Below are 18,920 nucleotides of genomic sequence, written 5' to 3'. Positions count from 1 at the left end.
ATTTGGGTATTGATCTATCTATATTCAATAGGGATCTGTCAGGTTGTCATCAACAATAGTGATTATAAATAAAGTTGGTATGGTATGGTATGGTATGGTATATTGTAGGGACAGTATAATGTATATATGCACTGTATATCTACGGTATTAGGAGCATTCATTTGTGTCTAGTGGAACCGAGGTGATGCCCTGCTAGGCATGTTTAATGTTCCATATGTCATTATCTGAATGGCCCACAGGCACCGGATGTACAAGAGAGTGAGCCTGCAGTGAGTTAGAGCCCACCTTCTCGTCATCCTCAGTGAAAGGCGTTCCGGTGGGATTTTTGTTGATTGCTTGTACAACACCAATGACCTCTCCATCACTGTTACAGATGGCCATACAGAGAATGGACTGAGTCTTGTAGCCTGTTAACTTGTCGATCTCGTCACTGAAGCGGTGGTCCTGGGAGGAAGGGCACACAGGTACATATCATGATGAACCGATCGGAACATAATCTTTAACCCATATGTGGAGGACTGAGAGCCTTTATGACCCTTTACGATTGTGCAGTGCAGGCACACTGACATTACACACCACAATGAGCACCACTACTGAGCATGACATAAATGTGGGTAATTACTTCAGTTATGTCAAAAATAAAGACATTCTACCTCTAGGACTGTAAAAACAAGCATTGAAAAAAATCTACGCAGCTCACCAGTAAGTAAAAGCATTGCACAGCAACATGATTGTTAGAACATAATAATTGTCATATAATACAATATCATCTATGATACTAGATACATAATATGCTTAACTAAATAGGCTATACATAATTGGCGATACATAACATACATATATACTTTTGCATATACAAAGGACTGACATTTTCCACAGTCTGAACAAAAAAAACCCAACACAGTTTAGTTTTGTGTTATAGATCAAACAAATCAGTGTAATATCTAATCTAACACCCTGGAGGTATTTAATTTCTTATTGTTATTCATTACCAATAATATTATTATGCCATCTAAAACCTTTTCATGACAGGGCGCATGGAAATTAACAGAGAATATACACAGTAAGACTAAGGGCACCTAATGATTCAGTCTGATTCCGATTCTCAATTCAAACCGACTCTCGCAGCGTATTATTTTGTATAATAGTTATAATGAAACTTTTTCAATACGGGTTCAAGGTTAGAAAAGTTCCCTCTTGTTGCATGGAGATGGCCCAAAAACTTAATTTAAAAAAGTATATCTATTAAAAAAAATGTTTTTTAAATAAATAAATATATATCTACACTATATTGCCAAAAGTATTTGGCCACCCATCCAAATGATGAGAATCAGGTGTCCTAATCACTTGGCCCGGCGACAGGTGTATAAAATCAAGCACTTAGGCATAGAGACTGTTTCTACAAACATTTGTGAAAGAATGGGCCGCTCTAAGGAGTTCCAGCGTGGAACTGTCATAGGATGCCACCACAAATCCAGTTGTGAAAATTCCTCGCTCCTAAATATTCCAAAGTCAACTGTCTGCTTTATTATAAGTAAATGGAAGAGTTTGGAAACAACAGCAACTCAGCCACCAAGTGGTAGGCCATGAAAACTGACAGAGAGTGGTCAGCGGATTCTGAAGCGCATTGTGCAAAGATTTTGTGCACAGTCAGTTGCTACAGAGCTCCAAACTTCATGTGACCTTCCAATTAGCAGTGGAGACGTCTTCTCTAGATTGATGAATCACACTTTTCCATCTGGCAATCTGACAGTCGAGTCTGGGTTTGGAGGTTGCCTGGAGAACGGTACATTTCGGACTGCATTGTGCCGAGTGTGACATTTGGTGGAGGAGGAATTATGGTGTGGGGTTGTTTTTCAGGAGTTAATTCCAGTGAAAGGAACCTTGAATGCTCCAGGATACCAAAACATTTTGGACAATTCCATGCTCCCAACCTTGTGGGAACAGTTTGGAGCGGGCCCCTTCCTCTTCCAAGATGACTGTGCACCAGTGCACAAAGCTAGGTCCATAAAGACATGGATGACAGAGTCTGGTGTGGCTGAACTTGACTGGCCTGCACAGAGTTCTGACCTGAACCCTATAGAATGACTTTGGGATGAATTAGAACGGAGACTGAGAGCCAGTCCTTCTCGACCAACATCAGTGAGTGATCTCACCAATGCGCTTTTGGAAGAATGGTGGAAAATTCATATAAACACACTCCGCAACCTTGTGGACAGCCTTCCCAGAAGAGTTGAAGCTGTAATAGCTGCAAAAGGTGGATCGACATCATACTGAACCCTATGGTTTAGGAATGGGATGGCACTTCAAGTTCATATGTGAGTCAAGGCAGGTGGCCAAATACTTTTGGCAATATAGTGTATATATGTCAAACAATTAAAATATGTAATCGCGATAATTGCCTTTGTTTATAGTTAACTCAAAATTAATTGTGATTAATCGCACAAAGATATAATTTTTTGTCATTAATAAGTGTATCCTAGACAGATCACTTTTAAGTGTTTTTGGCCATGTTAAAAACAAAGCAAAAGAAAACATAATTGAAAAAGGAAATCATTTTGATAACATTACAGCAAGGTACAGAAATAGAAACAAATATTTCACAAAGAAAACATGAAAAAAATGAAAACAATACATAATGGTTGGGGTTTTGAAACTTATTTACTCCCAACCCTTATTTTATAAATCAAATAACTAGCTTTCCTATCATCATTATTATTATATGCAATGATAAATTTACCGGTCTTATTACAATATATTATCAAATATTATTTGACTCACTTTTCTTTGGCACAAAAATACCGTACATACGTACAATATACACATACTGTATATAGTCACATGAATACAAGTACTAATTGATACACCAACCAGTAATAAGTAAATAACTACCCAAATAATTTGAATAATAATAATAATGTAAACACTTTGGGATTGTTAAAAACCCTCATTCTTGTACATATTGAAAATCATGTCTTTGCATCGGGGTTTTTTTTTTTAAACAAAATTAAGGTTGGACATTCTTTTAATTCCGCATTCAAACTGTTCCATAGTTTAACCCCACTTATTGAAAACAAAAGCTTCTTTGTGTTGTGCATACATTCTTACCCTTACCCCTTAAATTATAACCCCCTTCCCTTTCAGTGAAAAACTTTTGCATATGTCCAGGGAGTGAATGGTTTTTTGCGACATACAGTATGTAATTTCTACTGTTTGTAGTTCCACAAGATCTTTAAAGAAAAATGTATTTGTGTGATCCCTATATCCTGCCTTATGAATGACACTTACTTGGTTTCTTCTGCAGGGTGATGAGTGGATATAGTGATTGCCCTAAACTTCTGCACAGTAATGCAAGTTAATGGCATTCATATCTCTGCATGACAATGTTTTAACCTTCTCTACTACTTATTAATAAAATGTAATATTCAGCCAGTTACTGCGATGAGGTGGCGACTTGTCCAGGGTGTACCCCGCCTTCCGCCCGAATGCAGCTGAGATACGCGCTAGCACCCCCCCGCGACCCCAAAAGGGACACGCGGTAGAAAATGGATGGATGGATGGATTCAGCCTGTTAAACATTCTGCAATTGCGGACTATCAATCAGAACATGTTATAAAAGAATATACCATAGCGACGGTATTATTGTGAAGCCGCCAGCCGGATGCGTGTGATTGGTATGAGAAAAGACTTCACATGTGTAGCACCCCTACTATAGGATAGCAGGTTAGTACAACAATTAAGATTACTAGGTTCTTGGCTGTATAATTGAGAGACTCGCAATGAGACGTTACGTACTTAGTGGACCACAGAACAACTGCTGGCAAATTTATTGCACAATAATAAACAATAACACATGAACAGTGTGCTTTTTAAATTGTAAATACCCCCCAAAAATAAATAAAAATAGAGCTCTGTTGCAAAAATTCAAAAGTAGCAAAATAGAAGAAATGTCCTTTTTAAATTGTCCTTTGAAAAAGTAAATTCTACCCGGGTAGTAATGAATTGAACACTGTCTATATTCCTTGGTTGGGAATCCTTAGTTCTATTGTAATCCGTTATTCCATACTGATTCGGTTCGATACTTGCGACTCTGATGGTGGATCAGTTCAGTTATAGGTCGCTGCAGAGTGTGGAGACCGATGCAGCTGGCCACACCACATCCAAACGCTCCCTCTCCGCAGACTCTCACTCACTGGGACTGGCTCGCCATCATAACTCAAGTCCAGTTTGGAACCAGACTTCAGGATCATACAAAAACCAATCTGCACATAGCAGTACAGAATGTAATCAGTTAGAATACTCTTTTTACTCTTAGTTCTCTTCCATATGGTACCATGTTAACTTCAATTTTAAATCAATAAACACAGTTACTCATTTTAACCATTTAGTTATGGATATATGAATACTGGTCGGTTCACACTGTACTCCATATAAGTCTGTAAGACTTTAACAGCAGCATCAAATCATGAAAACTATAGTAGCTTCACCTCTTACTTATGACTTCAATGAATGAAATGAGTTACATCCATTTAAGGATTTTTACCCTTTTATCTTTAAATTATGAACTGTGAATTATCACTTTTTAAACCATCACAAAATAAAATAAATGATTATTTAACTGAAATCACATTTTGGTCATCATGTATTATAATGGTTATCATTTTAACTGTATCAATTTAATAAATGAAATGTATCAACAGTTCCCCTTTAAGCAGAATGACGAGGGTGCTTTTAGCAGCATTGAAATGAATGCAGCTCCTCTGCTCACTGCTAAGGCTGAACACAGTAACATTAAATAAACCTCTCTTTTACACAAAACGAAAATACAATAAAGTTATCCAACTGCAACATGCTAACATGTCACAGGGCATTCTCTCAAGACATCATATTACTCCAATTGGTTTTGTACATTTTAACTCTGTGTCTTGTTATCAAACTCCTCTCTTTAGCGCTAACAGGATGGCTAGGCTAACAGGCTTGCTAGTAGGCCTCACTCACAAAGTAACACTTACTGAAGTTCTCAGCAGCACAAAACACAGCAATCCAGCTCCCACTGGAACCAGGCTATCTTATGCTGCTTTTCCAACACTTGGTTTGAGGAGTGACAAGTATTTTAACTCATAAACCTTGTCTTTGTAACACAACGATATGACTCGTGCCTTCACTCTTTGACGTTCAGTGAAGGAATGTCTGGAATGAGAAAGGTGCATGCGACCTCTACTGGCCAACATGTGAATAACGTGCTGCGTGCATGTATCATTAATTTAACCCTGTAGTGACCACATGACTTTGACACATCAAGTTTAACATTTTTTAAGTGACCAAAGTGACTTTGGCACACCATAGATTAGAAATGAATAATAGGAGAATATATTAGTGACACTATATTTCCATATGGGTTACACATGTTTTGACGAAAATCTCCGATAAAAGTGACTTTGGACTTTCTCTCTACTGTCTTTGTTTCTGCTGAGCTTGAATTCCATCTAACTAAAGCAGTTCAAGTAACAATCTACATTTTATGTTTTCAATGCACTTAAAGGCCTACTGAAACCCACTACTACCGACCACGCAGTCTGATAGTTTATATATCAATGATGAAATCTTAACATTGCAACACATGCCAATACGGCCGGGTTAACTTATAAAGTGCAATTTTAAATTTCCCGCCACACTTCCGGTTGAAAACGTCTAGATATGATGACGTATGCGCGTGACGTAAACGGTTGATACGGTTGGTACCCCATTGAATACAATACAAAAAAGCTCTGTTTTCATTTCAAAATTCCACAGTATTCTGGACATCTGTGTTGGTGAATCTTTTGCAATTTGTTTAATGAACAATGGAGACTGCAAAGAAGAAAGTTGTAGGTGAGATCGGTGTATTAGCGGCGGACTACAGCAACACAGCCAGGAGGACAGAGATGGTTAGCAGACGCGCTAGCCGCCGAACTCACCTTAACTTCCTCCGTCTCGCCGACCGCATCTGTGATCGGGTGAAGTCCTTCGTCGCACCGTCGATCGCTGGAACGCAGGTGAGCACGGGTGTTGATGAGCAGATGAGGGCTGGCTGGCGTAGGTGGATAGCTAATGTTTTTAGCATAGCTCTGTGAGGTCCGGTTGCTAAGTTAGCTACGATGGCGTCGTTAGCAACAGCATTGTTAACCTTCGCCAGGCTGGAAAGCATTAACCGTGTATTTACATGTCCATGGTTTAATAGTATCGTTGATGTTCTGTCTATCCTTCCAGTCAGGGATTTATTTATTTTGTTTCTATATGCAGTTAAGCATGATGCTATCACGGTAGGTCCATAGCTAAAGTGTTTCGTCGATGTATTGTCGTGGAGATAAAAGTCACTGTGAATGTCCATTTCGCGTTCTCGACTCTCATTTTCAAGAGGATATAGTATCCGAGGTGGTTTAAAATACAAATCTGTGATCCACAATAGAAAAAGGACAGAGTGTGGAATCCAATGAGCCAGCTTGTACCTAAGTTACGGTCAGAGTGAAAAAAGATACGTCTTGCACTGCATTCTAGTCCTTCACTCTAACGTTCCTCATCCACAAATCTTTCATCCTCGCTCAAATTAATGGGGTAATCGTCGGTTTCTCGGTCCGAATCGCTCTAGCTGCATTGAAAACAATAGGAAAATGTGAGGAGCCTTTCAACTGACTACGTCACGCTACTTCCGGTAGGGGCGAGGCTTTTTTTTGTCAGATACCAAAAGTTGCGATCTTTATCGTCGTTGTTCTCTACTAAATCCTTTCAGCAAAAATATGGCAATATCGCGAAATGATCAAGTATGACACATAGAATGGATCTGCTATCCCCGTTTAAATAAAAAAAATGTAATTTCAGTAGGCCTTTAACTGTAATCTAAACACGGACTCGAAGCTTCTCCTCACTCCAAGCAGCAAATGCACGCTCAGCGTTTGCTCCAATGATGTTGTCTCACGGCGATTGAATGCAACAATCTCCTTGTCTTGTCCGGAGAACTACTTGCCATGGCTTTGGATCTGAAATTTCCATAAGGTAACCCTTTCTTTGTGCAGTACTGTTAGCTATTTTTGAGCCTGTCGCCCAACAGTAACTGAACGCCATTACACATTTTTCCAAACTATGCAACATGCCGAGGGTCAAAAACGTTAATCGTGCGTTAACAAAATGATTGCCATTAAATAGTAACGTGTTATCTTTGACAGCCCATGTATTGATTGTGAAACATGTTGTGCATCCCTAAGTAAGCTGCACAGGTCGTCGGCCATTTTTGTTTTTAGGGCCCATTTTAGGAACGGTAGGGGGGGATTTGGGCCTTTTCCAACCCTTTTTTCTATTCAGTGGTATATCCATTTTGTCTATAGATTGTGTCGCGGGTCAATACAAAATGAGCAACGGGGCGCAGTTTGGCTTTAGTGTCTCTTTTATGTTATTGTTTCTTACCTATTGGTACCTGTTTTTGTGTATTTGGGATATGTACAAGCCCTGAAAATAGAGGCATTGCGGAGACATTTATAAAACAATCTTGCCTTCCTTTATGCTCCCTTCAAACAAGCTGTTTGGCATTTGGCCAATTTGTGACGATTTTCCCAAGTGTGACATCAGCGGATAGCTCCTGGAGATTTACCCCAAAATCTTTGCGTCATTGTAGTCCGATGCTGTAGTCTGTAAGCTCCCTCTTTTTCTCTATCCTCTTGTTCTGGGGCAGACTGGCTCGTACATGCACATGCATCCTCCTCGGTTGCCATTTGTCATACATAGTAGCGTATAGTTCTAACTTATGGTATTACAGTCGACTCCATATGGAAGCACTAAAAACTACAACATGGCTGGCGGGGGAAAGACGCTGTCGAAGTGGAGGCATGTAAATAAGACCGCCCACAAAACGGCGCATTCTGAAGAGATGGTCTGTAAAACATCATCTTTGCAAAATGTTGACCAAAGAACCACCATTACATTTGATGTAGACCACAACAAAGTGTTTTAAATGTAGGGGGAAAACAATCATAATATGACCCTTTAAAATAAACTAACAGTGCCCTTTAACTGTAAAACATTGAAATTTAAACAATGCTATACTATGTAAATTATGTTTTGACAGAGATAACAATGCACATTTAGTGTCATGTTTCTTATTGTGGTTGTAGTTTGCATGGTGTATGCCAGTGGTTCTCAAATGGGGGTACGCGTACCCCTGGGGGTACTTGAAGGTATGCCAAGGGGTACGTGAGATTTTTTTAAAATATTCTAAAAATAGCAACAATTCAAAAATCCTTTATAAATATATTTATTGAATAATACTTCAACAAAATATGAATGTAAGTTCATAAACTGAACATCAAATCAAGTAGGCTATTCCATTCATTACAATGCAACAATGCAATATTTAGTGTTGACAGCTAGATTTTTTTGTGGACATGTTCCATAAATATTGATGTTAAGATTTATTTTTTTGTGAAGAAATGTTTAGAATTAAGTTCATGAATCCAGATGGATCTCTATTACAATCCCCAAAGAATGCACTTTAAGTTGATGATTACTTCTATGTGTAGAAATCTTTATTTATAATTGAATCACTTGTTTATTTTTCAACAAGTTTTTAGTTATTTTTATATCTTTTTTTCCAAATAGTTCAAGAAAGACCACTACAAATGAGCAATATTTTGCACTGTTATACAATTTAATAAATCAGAAACTGATGACATAGTGCTGTATTTTACTTCTTTATCTCTTTTTTTCAACCAAAAATGCTTTGCTCTGATTAGGGGGTACTTGAATTAAAAAAATGTCACAGGGGGTACATCACTGAAAAAAGGTTGAGAACCACTGGTGTATGCACTGCATCAGCTGGGAGCAGTTTCTAATATTTTGACCGATTAATAGCTAAATAAAGAAAAATATAAGAAACTGCAGTCCCTCATAATAAATATCTTGAGTGTTATCATCTTGAAGCGCTTGCATTGGATCTCATTGTTTTAATGTTGTGGCAGGTTGGTGTAGATATGAAATATTGGGCCCTTTAGCAAAAAAAATAATATGATTTTTACCTGATATGCATTGGAAATGTTGACAGTCTCTCCGTGCTCTGCCACATACCCAATGATGCCCTTTCCCCAAGGTACCTGCACCTCGTTGGAGTTGAGGGTGCTGGAGGAAGGTCTGACCGTGGTTCCCAAGTGCACGTCAAACAACTTGGACACCAGCGTCCTCTTGTGCGCTGGGCCCTCCACCAGGAAGAGGGAGCACCTGTCCGCGTCCACCAGGATGCACACGTTGATCAGGATCTTATAGCTCAGGTTGGTCAGGTCCAGATCATTCGAGATGTCCTTCACCAGCTCCAGGAAGAACTCCCTCTCGTTGGTCTCCCTGAGCCGACACTTGTGGTCGGTGGCAGCGGATGCATACTGTGGTACGCTGACTCTGGACTCCAGCAGGGCGCTGAGAATGTGCGCCGTGGTTGGAGGCAGAGAGCTGGCTTTACGCAGGAGCGCGCGTCGCCTCATGCTGGACTGCGGGTCCTGCTGGCCGAAGCTGGCGTGCTCGTCACAGGTTCGGTGCGCCGTGGTGGCTTTGGACCGGGCGAAGTTGCGCCGAAGCTCCAAGTGAGACGACCTGCGCCGGAGAGCGTCCGGGTTGAGAGCGGGGTCCCTGGCTAATTGGACGCGTCTCTCCTCGGGGGTTGACACTTTGACTTTAGGGGCGAGCTGGTGCTCCCTCATCCACTTGCTAATGTGCTCACACTTGGCTTTTCGGACCAAATACTCCTCAAAGAGGTCCGGGTGTCCGTCCAAAAACGCCTCTATGTCAGAGAAGTCAGACGCCGTCATGGTGGGAGATGCTGTGAGGAGCAAACGACGCGCTCGGATGCTGGAGCATGAACGCAGTAGCTGAGAGGCTGACCTTCTAACGTGAAGACATTCATGACTCAGGTGAACGCAATCTTCCACACAACACGAGGGGGCGGAGACGCCATTATTACAACAATATAGCAGCGCGCTACGTTCACTCGAGAAAATAAGTTCAACAGCTTCACAAGGTGGATATACGTTTTTTCTGCATTTGTATTTGTGATTAATGTCGTAAAAAACGGCTTAATGAATTCAATTTGGTCAACGATATGACTTAAATAAATTATCAAATCGGAGGTGAGGAACCCGGAAATGGGGAAATAGTTTTGTTTTCTTCAGTTAATTGGCAGCAGCCAATTACTTTGAAATGTACATTACCGCCATTTACAGCAGGGGTCCCCAACCACCGGGCCGCGGCCCGGTACCGGTCCGTGGATCGATTGGTACCGGGCCGCACAAGAAATAAAATTTAAAAAATTGAGTTTTTTTTAAGTTTTTTTAAAATAAATCAACATATAAAACACAAGATACACTTACAATTAGTGCACCAACCCAAAAAACCTCCCTCCCCCATCCCTCATTTACACTCATTCACACAAAAGGGTTGTTTCTTTCTGTTATTAATATTTCTGGTTCCTACATTATATATCAATATAGATCAATACAGTCTGCAGGGATACAGTCCGTAAGCACACATGATTGTATTTTTTTATGACAAAATAATAATAATAATACCAGTCTGCTGACATGCAAGCAGAGTAGTAGATTTTTGTAAAAAGCTTTTATAATTGTAAAGGACAATGTTTTATCAACTGATTGCAATAATGTGAATTTGTTTTAACTATTAAATGAACCAAAAATATGACTTATTTTATCTTTGTGAAAATATTGGACACAGTGTGTTGTCAAGCTTATGAGATGCGATGAAAGGGTAAGCCACTGTGACACTATTTTTTTAAAATGAGAATCGATTCTGAATCGCACAACGTGAGAATCGCGATTCGAATTCGAATCGATTTTTTCCTACACCCCTAATATATATATATATATATATATATATATATATATATATATATATATATATATATATATATATATATATATATATATATATATATATATATATATATATATTGTAACACTTTTATGATTGGGGTCCTTTTGGATCCCTGAGAATTTTAGTGGGGCTTTTTTTAAACTGTCAATGCTCAACAAATAATAATTTATTATTGACCTATTTAAAGGCCTACTGAAACCCACTACTACCGACCACGCAGTCTGATAGTTTATATATCAATGATGAAATCTTAACATTGCAACACATGCCAATACGGCCGGGTTAACTTGTAAAGTGCAATTTTAAATTTCCCGCTAAACTTCCGGTTGAAAACGTCTAGATATGATGAGGTATGCGCGTGACGTCACGTAGAGAACGGAAGTATTCGGACCCCATTGGATCCAATACAAAACAGCTCTGTTTTCATCCCAAAATTCCACAGTATTCTGGACATCTGTGTTGGTGAATCTTTTGCAATTTGTTTAATGCACAATGGAGACTGCAAAGAAGAAAGCTGTAGGTGTGATCGGTGTATTAGCGGCGGACTACAGCAACACAAGCAGGAGGACTTTGAGATGGATAGCAGACGCGCTAGCCGCCGACCTCACCTTGACTTCCTCCGTCTACGGGCCGCCGACCGCATCGGTGATCGGGTGAAGTCCTTTGTCGCTCTGTCGATCGCTGGAACGCAGGTGAGCACGGGTGTTGATGAGCAGATGAGGGCTGGCTGGCGTAGGTGGAGAGCTAATGTTTTTAGCATAGCTCTGTGAGGTCCCATTGCTAAGTTAGCTTCAATGGCGTCGTTAGTAACAGCATTGTTAAGCTTCGACAGGCTGGAGAGCATTAACCGTGTATTTACAAGTCCATGGTTTAATAGTATTGTTGATCTTCTGTCTATCCTTCCAGTCAGGGGTTTATTTATTTTGTTTCTATCTGCATTTGAGCCCGATGCTATCACGTTAGCTCCGTAGCTAAAGTGTTTCGCTGATGTATTGTCGTGGGAATAAAAGTCACTGTGAATGTCCATTTCGCGTTCTCGACTCTCATTTTCAAGAGGATATAGTATCCAAGGTGGTTTAAAATACAAATCCGTGATCCACAATAGAAAAAGGAGAAAGTGTGGAATCCAATGAGCCCTTGTACCTAAGTTACTGTCAGAGCGAAAAAAGATACGTCCTGCACTGCACTCTAGTCCTTCACTCTCACGTTCCTCATCCACGAATCATTCATCCTCGCTCAAATTAATGGGGTAATCGTCGCTTTCTCGGTCCGAATCTCTCTCGCTGCATTGTAAACAATGGGAAAATGTGAGCAGCCCTTCCTCCTGTGACGTCACGCTACTTCCGGTATAGGCAAGGCTTTTTTTTATCAGCGACCAAAAGTTGCGAACTTTATCGTCGTTGTTCTCTACTAAATCCTTTCAGCAAAAATATGGCAATATCGCGAAATGATCAAGTATGACACACTTGCGTTGTTTTCGACTGTACAAACTGTTTAAATTGCGAAAAGGATAAACATTTCTTCAAAGTCTTTGAAAGGTAATCAAGAAGGGCAGAAGAGTGCAAGATTTTACATACAAAGACGAGAAAGGCATGCAGCTCACACACTCCAGTCCAAGGGAGCACAGTCGAACAATGCATGAGTTGGCAGTGATCCCTTCGATAAAGGTTTGTTTTATATACTTTTAACGTTTATTATTTCCCATTTGAGTATTATTGTGATATTTTTTATAATTCTTAAACACACATTCTTAAGTGTTTTGAAAAGCCCCAACTCTGCTAGTTTAAATAAAGAAAGCAAATGTGTAACCTGAAAGAGTTAAGTTTTTACCAAAGGCAACAATCATAATTGAAGCTTTCAGCACATACACATACTCTATTGTTGTATTTTGAAACAGATGGGGAAAAACACACTACTCCTAAACAGCGCGTGCAACAGCAACAAACATGGCAATAGACATAATAATGCAAACTTATCTGAGCGAAAATGATGCAAATATATCCGGGAGAGTCTTGATACCAATTTCCTTGACCCAGCCAAACACAAATAAGTTGTAGGCATCCATTCTTTTCCAAGAACACAGAAGATTGCATTCACCTGAGTTTCCAATCATTTCTACAACTCAAATTTTTTTTTGATGGAGTGATTAGAGCACATACTTATGTGTCTCAAAAAGCATTCAGTTCGTTTATGAATTTATTAAGGGTCTACTGAAAATGTGACCAAATCTGCTGGGTCAAAAGCAATGTTAATATTATGTTACATGTCCCTTGGCAAGTTTCACTGCAATAAGGCGCTTTTGGTAGCCATCCACAAGCTTCTGGCAAGCTTCTGGTTGAATTTTTGACCACTCCTCTTGACAAAATTGGTGCAGTTCAGCTAAATTTGTTGGTTTTCTGACATGGACATGTTTCTTCAACATTGTCCACACGTTTAAGTCAGGACTTTGGGAAGGCCATTCTAAAACCTTTATTCTAGCCTGATTTAGCCATTCCTTTATCGCTTTTCATTTCCATTGTCCTGTTGGAACACCAAACTGCGCCCAAGACCCAACCTCCGGGCTGATGATTTTAGGTTGTCCTGAAGAATTTGGAGGTAATCCTCCTTTTTCATTGTCCCATTTACTCTCTGTAAAGCACCAGTTCCATTGGCAGCAAAACAGGTCCAGAGCATAATACTACCACAAACAGCTAAATGTTTGTTTCAACTGACCACAGAACTTTCCTCCAGAAGGTCTTATCTTTGTCCATGTGATGTCAGATGAAACAAAAATTGAGCTGTTTGGCCACAATACCCAGCAATATGTTTGGAGGAGAAAAGGTGAGGCCTTTAATCCCAGGAACATCATGCCTACCGTCAAGCATGGTAGTAGTAGTATTATGCTCTGGGCCTGTTTTGCTGCCAATCGGACTGGTGCTTTACAGAGAGTAAATGGGACAACAAAAAAGGAAGATTACCTCCAAATTCTGCAGGACAACCTAAAATCATCAGCCCGGAGGTTGGGTCTTCGGCGCAGTTGGGTGTTCCAACAGCCCAATGATCCCAAACACACGTCAAAAGTGGTAACGGAATGGCTAAATCAGGCTAGAATTAAGATTTTAGAATGGCCTTCCCAAAGTCCTGACTTAAACCTGTGGACAATGCTGCAGAAACAAGTCCATGTCAGAAAAGCAACAAATTTAGCTGAACTGCACCAATTTTGTCAAAAATGTAACCAGAAGCTTGCCAGAAGCTTGTGGATGGCTACCAAAAGTGCCTTATTGCAGTGAAACTTGCCAAGGGACATGTAACCAAATATTAACATTGCTGTATGTATACTTTTGACCCAGCAGATTTGGTCACATTTTCAGTAGACCCATAATAAATTCATAAAAGAACCAAACTTCATGATTTTTTTTTGTGACGAACAAGTATGTGCTGCAATCACTCTATCACAAAAAAATAAGAGTTGTAGAAATTATTGCAAACTCAAGACAGCAATGACATTATCTTCTTTACAAGTGTATGTAAACTTTTGACCACGACTGTATATATATATATATATATATATATATATATATATATATATATATATATATATATATATATATATATATATATATATATATATATATATATATATATATATATATATATATATATATATGTATATATATATATATGTATATATATATGTATATATATGTATGTATATGTGTATATATATGTATATATATATGTATATATATGTATGTATATGTGTGTATATATATATATATATATGTATGTATGTATATGTGTGTATATATATATATATATATATATATATATATATATATATATATATATATATACACTACCGTTCAAAAGTTTGGGGTCACATTAAAATGTCCTTATTTTTCAATGAAGATAACTTTAAACTAGTCTTAACTTTAAAGGCCTACTGAAATGATTTTTTTTTTATTTAAACGGGAATAGCAGATCCATTCTATGTGTCATACTTGATCATTTCGCGATATTGCCATATTTTTGCTGAAAGGATTTAGTAGAGAAAATCGACGATAAAGTTCGCAACTTTTGCTCGCTGATAAAAAAAAGCCTTGCCTGTACCGGAAATAGCGTGACGTCACAGGAGCTAGGATTCCTCACAATTCCCCGTTGTTTACAATGGAGCGAGAGAGATTCGGACCGAGAAAGTGATGATTACCCCATTAATTTGAGCGAGGATGAAAGATTCGTAGATGAGGAACGTTACAGTGAATGACTTGAGAGGCAGTGATGGACGTATCTTTTTTCGCTCTGACCGTAACTTAGGTACAAGCTGGCTCATTGGATTCCACATTCTCCTTTTTCTATTGTAGAGCACAGATTTGTATTTTAAACCACCTCGGATACTATATCCTCTTGAAAATGAGAGTTGAGAACGCGAAATGGACATTCAGTGCCTTTTATCTCCACGACAATACATCGGAGAAATGCTTTAGCTACGAGCTAACGTGATAGCATCTTGCTTTAACTGCATATAAAAACAAAATAAATAAACCCCTGACTGGAAGGATAGATAGAAAATCAACAATACTATTAAACCGTGGACATGTAAATACACGGTTAATGCTTTCTTTCCAGGCTGGCGAAGGTTAACAATGCTGTGCTAACGACGCCATTGAAGCTAACTTAGCAACTGGACTGCACAGAGCTATGCTAAAAACATTAGCTCTCCACCTACGCCAGCCAGCCCTCATTTGCTCATCAACACCCGTGCTCACCTGCGTTCCAGCTATCGGAGGACTTCACCCGATGCGTTTGGCGGCCCGGAGACATAGGAAGTCAAGGTGAGGTCGGCGGCTAGCGCGGCTGGCGTGGCTGGCGCGGCTAGCGCTCCAACAAAGTCCTCCTGGTTGTGTTGCTACACTGATCCCACCTACAACTGTCTTCTTTGCAGCCTTCATTGTTCATTAAAAAAATTGCAAAAGATGTCCAGAATACTGTGGAATTATGAAATGAAAACAGAGCTTTTTGTATAGGATTCTACGGGGTACCATAACTTCCGTTACTCTGACTTCGGCACGCGCATACGCCATCATACCGCGACGTTTCAGCCGGATATTTCCCGGGAGATTTAAAATGTCACTTTATAAGTTAACCCGGCCGTATTGGCATGTGTTGCAATGTTAAGATTTCATCATTGATATATAAACTATCAGACTGCGTGGTCGGTAGTAGGGGCTTTCAGTAGGCCTTTAAAGAAGTACACTCTATACATTGCTAATGTGGTAAATTACTATTCTAGCTGCAAATGTCTGGTTTTTGGTGCAATATCTACATAGGTGTATAGAGGGCCCATTTCCAGCAACTATCACTCCAGTGTTCTAATGGTACAATGTGTTTGCTCATTGGCTCAGAAGGCTAATTGATGATTAGAAAACCCTTGTGCAATCATGTTCACAACATCTGAAAACAGTTTAGTTCGTTACAGAAGCTACAAAACTGACCTTCCTTTGAGCAGATTGAGTTTCTGGAGCATCACATTTGTGGGGTCAATTAAACGCTCCAAAATGGCCAGAAAAAGAGAACTTTCATCTGAAACTCAACAGTCTATTCTTGTTCTTACAAATGAATGCTATTCCACAAAATTGTTTGGGTGACCCCAAACTTTTGAACGGTAGTGTATATATATATATATATATATATATATATATATATATATATATATATATATATATATATATATATATATATATATATATATATATATATGTATGTATGTATGTATGTATGTATGTATGTATGTATGTATGTATGTATGTATGTATGTATGTGTGTGTGTGTGTGTGTGTATATATATACTGTATGTATGTATGTATGTATGTACGTACGTACATACATATGTATGTATATATATACATACATATATACCGTATGTATGTATGTATATATATATATGTATGTATGTATGAACATATATATATATACACTACCGTTCAAAAGTTTGGGGTCGGGGGATGACCGGATGAGGTAGAGGGCAGACGTGCGAGAGGAGGGCTCCGGCCAAATTTTTCATTTACTCTTTAAAGTCTAACTACTTCACGGTGTTTTTTCCTGGCTGACGCACCCTTTTTTTTTTTTTGTGCGAGATAGTGTGGTATTGCGACGTGATGAGCAGCTCGAAGACAAAACCGGCAACAGCAATAACTCGAGCAGCGAGCGTCTCGGCTAAGCTAGCTAACATGGCGGCCGCAGCAGCAGCTTCAGGGTCGGAAGACAAGCGAGCCGAATTCGAGGGTCAATCTGACCCAGTCACCAAGAACGACATCGAGGCTCTCCTCAATAAACAGCGAGATAGCTTCAAGGCTGATATGGCTTTTTTGATCCAACAGTCGACTGAGTCCCTGAAGCAGTCAGTCGATTTATTAGGACAACAGATGATGTCATTTAACAGCCGTCTGACTAGAACCGAAGTTACAGTGGGTGAAAACTTTGAAAAACTCACCGAGATGGAAGCCGCTGTGAAGTCTCTGCAGTCCCAAACTACGGTGCTCCTGGAACGAGTGGACGACCTCGATAACCGGTCCCGTCGCTCTAATTTGAGGATTATCAACATCCCAGAGGGAAGCGAGAAGGAAAGATCCGACCAAATTTGCGTCTGATTTGCTAATGGCGATAGCGGGTCCTGATGTCTTCAGCAGCCCACCGGAGATAGAGAGAGCTCACCGCTCCCTCGGTCCCAGACCACTGGATGCTGGCGCCGGAAAACCGCGGACTTTCATCGTTAAATTCCTCCGTTTCCAGGAGAAAGAAAAAGTTCTCAGATGGGCCAGACAACATAAATTGGATTACCGCGGCACCGAGCTGAGAGTTTACCCGGACATCAGCCCTGCTTTGGCCAAGAAACGAGCTGCTTTCAACCCCGTCAAAAATGCGCTCTACCTGAAAGGAATGAAATTTCGCTTGCTGCACCCCGCCTGTCTCCAGGTATCATTCAGAAATGAAAACTTGTACTTTGATTCTCCACAAAAAGCCCAGGACTTCTACGACTAGCGCATCGCTCCCACAGGTTAGTGGAAGATGACTTTGTATGGAAGACGTTTCAGGCCAAAAGTACCTTGAAGAGGACATTAACAGGTGCGTCAGAAAAACAATGGACATTGTTTATCCAGGCTTGCAGGCAACTAATCATCCTGCTGTGCAACTTATTTGAGGTATGGTTATATTTGTTGGTTAATTTCTGCAATGCAACTTTTTTTTTTTTTTCTTTTTGCTTATTCTTATTTAAGTGTCACCTACTGTACATTATAGACACATTAGCAGATACAGGAGCCCTATCTGCTTGGTGATATTAGTTCACAGATTAATGTCATACGGAAGTAACAGAGTTTATGGAGTCTCGCTGCTAGTTCTAGTTCTTAGGACAAGCTTAGGGTGGTTTAGGAGTGTATATTTATTTTTTGTTTCTATGGGTTTTTTTGGGGGGGTTTTATGTGTTAGGTCCTACAAATTTGTCTTTTCTTTTAGTCCTGTCTGTATGTTAATACCACTTCCTTCTACAAGGCATTGTGTCATCCCACCATATTTTTTATAAATGTGATTATGGCTAATACAAACAAAAAAGGGTTATCTTGCTTGAGATTTGTTTCTTGGAACGTTAAAGGGATCAATGGCCCAGTTAAAAGAGGTAAAGTATTTTCCCATTTAAAACACCTTAAAACTGAAATTGCTTTCCTACAAGAGACTCATCTGACCACTAAGGATCACCATAGATTAAAGGCCTCATGGGTTGGACAATCTTTTCACTCGAATTTTAGCAGCAAAGCAAGGGGCACAGCTATTTTAATACACAAAAGAATCCAATTTAGCCCAACAAATGTCATAACTTACCATCAAGGTCGTTTTGTAATAGTCTCGGGTTCTCTTCTCCCTTTATGCACCCAATTGGGATGATGACGCATTTATTAGGAAAGTGTTTTCATTTTTGCCAGACCTCGGTTCCCATCGTTTAATATTGGGGGGCGGGGGGACCTGAACTGTGCAATAGACCCGTT

At 39.6% G+C, this 18,920-nt stretch overlaps 1 protein-coding gene across 1 annotated transcript in view; it reads right to left on the bottom strand.

Annotated features, from left to right (window-relative positions):
* The window catches only part of pde11al (phosphodiesterase 11a, like), a 33,974-nt gene extending 23,979 nt beyond the window's left edge, over window positions 1-9,995 (bottom strand). Inside the window, 2 exon segments of the mRNA XM_062063011.1 lie at window positions 286-444; window positions 9,045-9,995. Of these exon segments, the coding sequence (XP_061918995.1) occupies window positions 286-444; window positions 9,045-9,824 (939 nt within the window). The 5' untranslated portion in view covers window positions 9,825-9,995.
* Between the last annotated feature and the right edge of the window lie 8,925 nt (window positions 9,996-18,920).

This window comes from Entelurus aequoreus, linkage group LG11, assembly GCF_033978785.1.
Source record: "Entelurus aequoreus isolate RoL-2023_Sb linkage group LG11, RoL_Eaeq_v1.1, whole genome shotgun sequence".
Classification (NCBI taxonomy): domain Eukaryota; kingdom Metazoa; phylum Chordata; class Actinopteri; order Syngnathiformes; family Syngnathidae; genus Entelurus; species Entelurus aequoreus.
The sequence above is the reverse complement of the archived record's forward strand: the minus strand, read 5'-3'. Positions and strand labels throughout refer to the sequence as shown.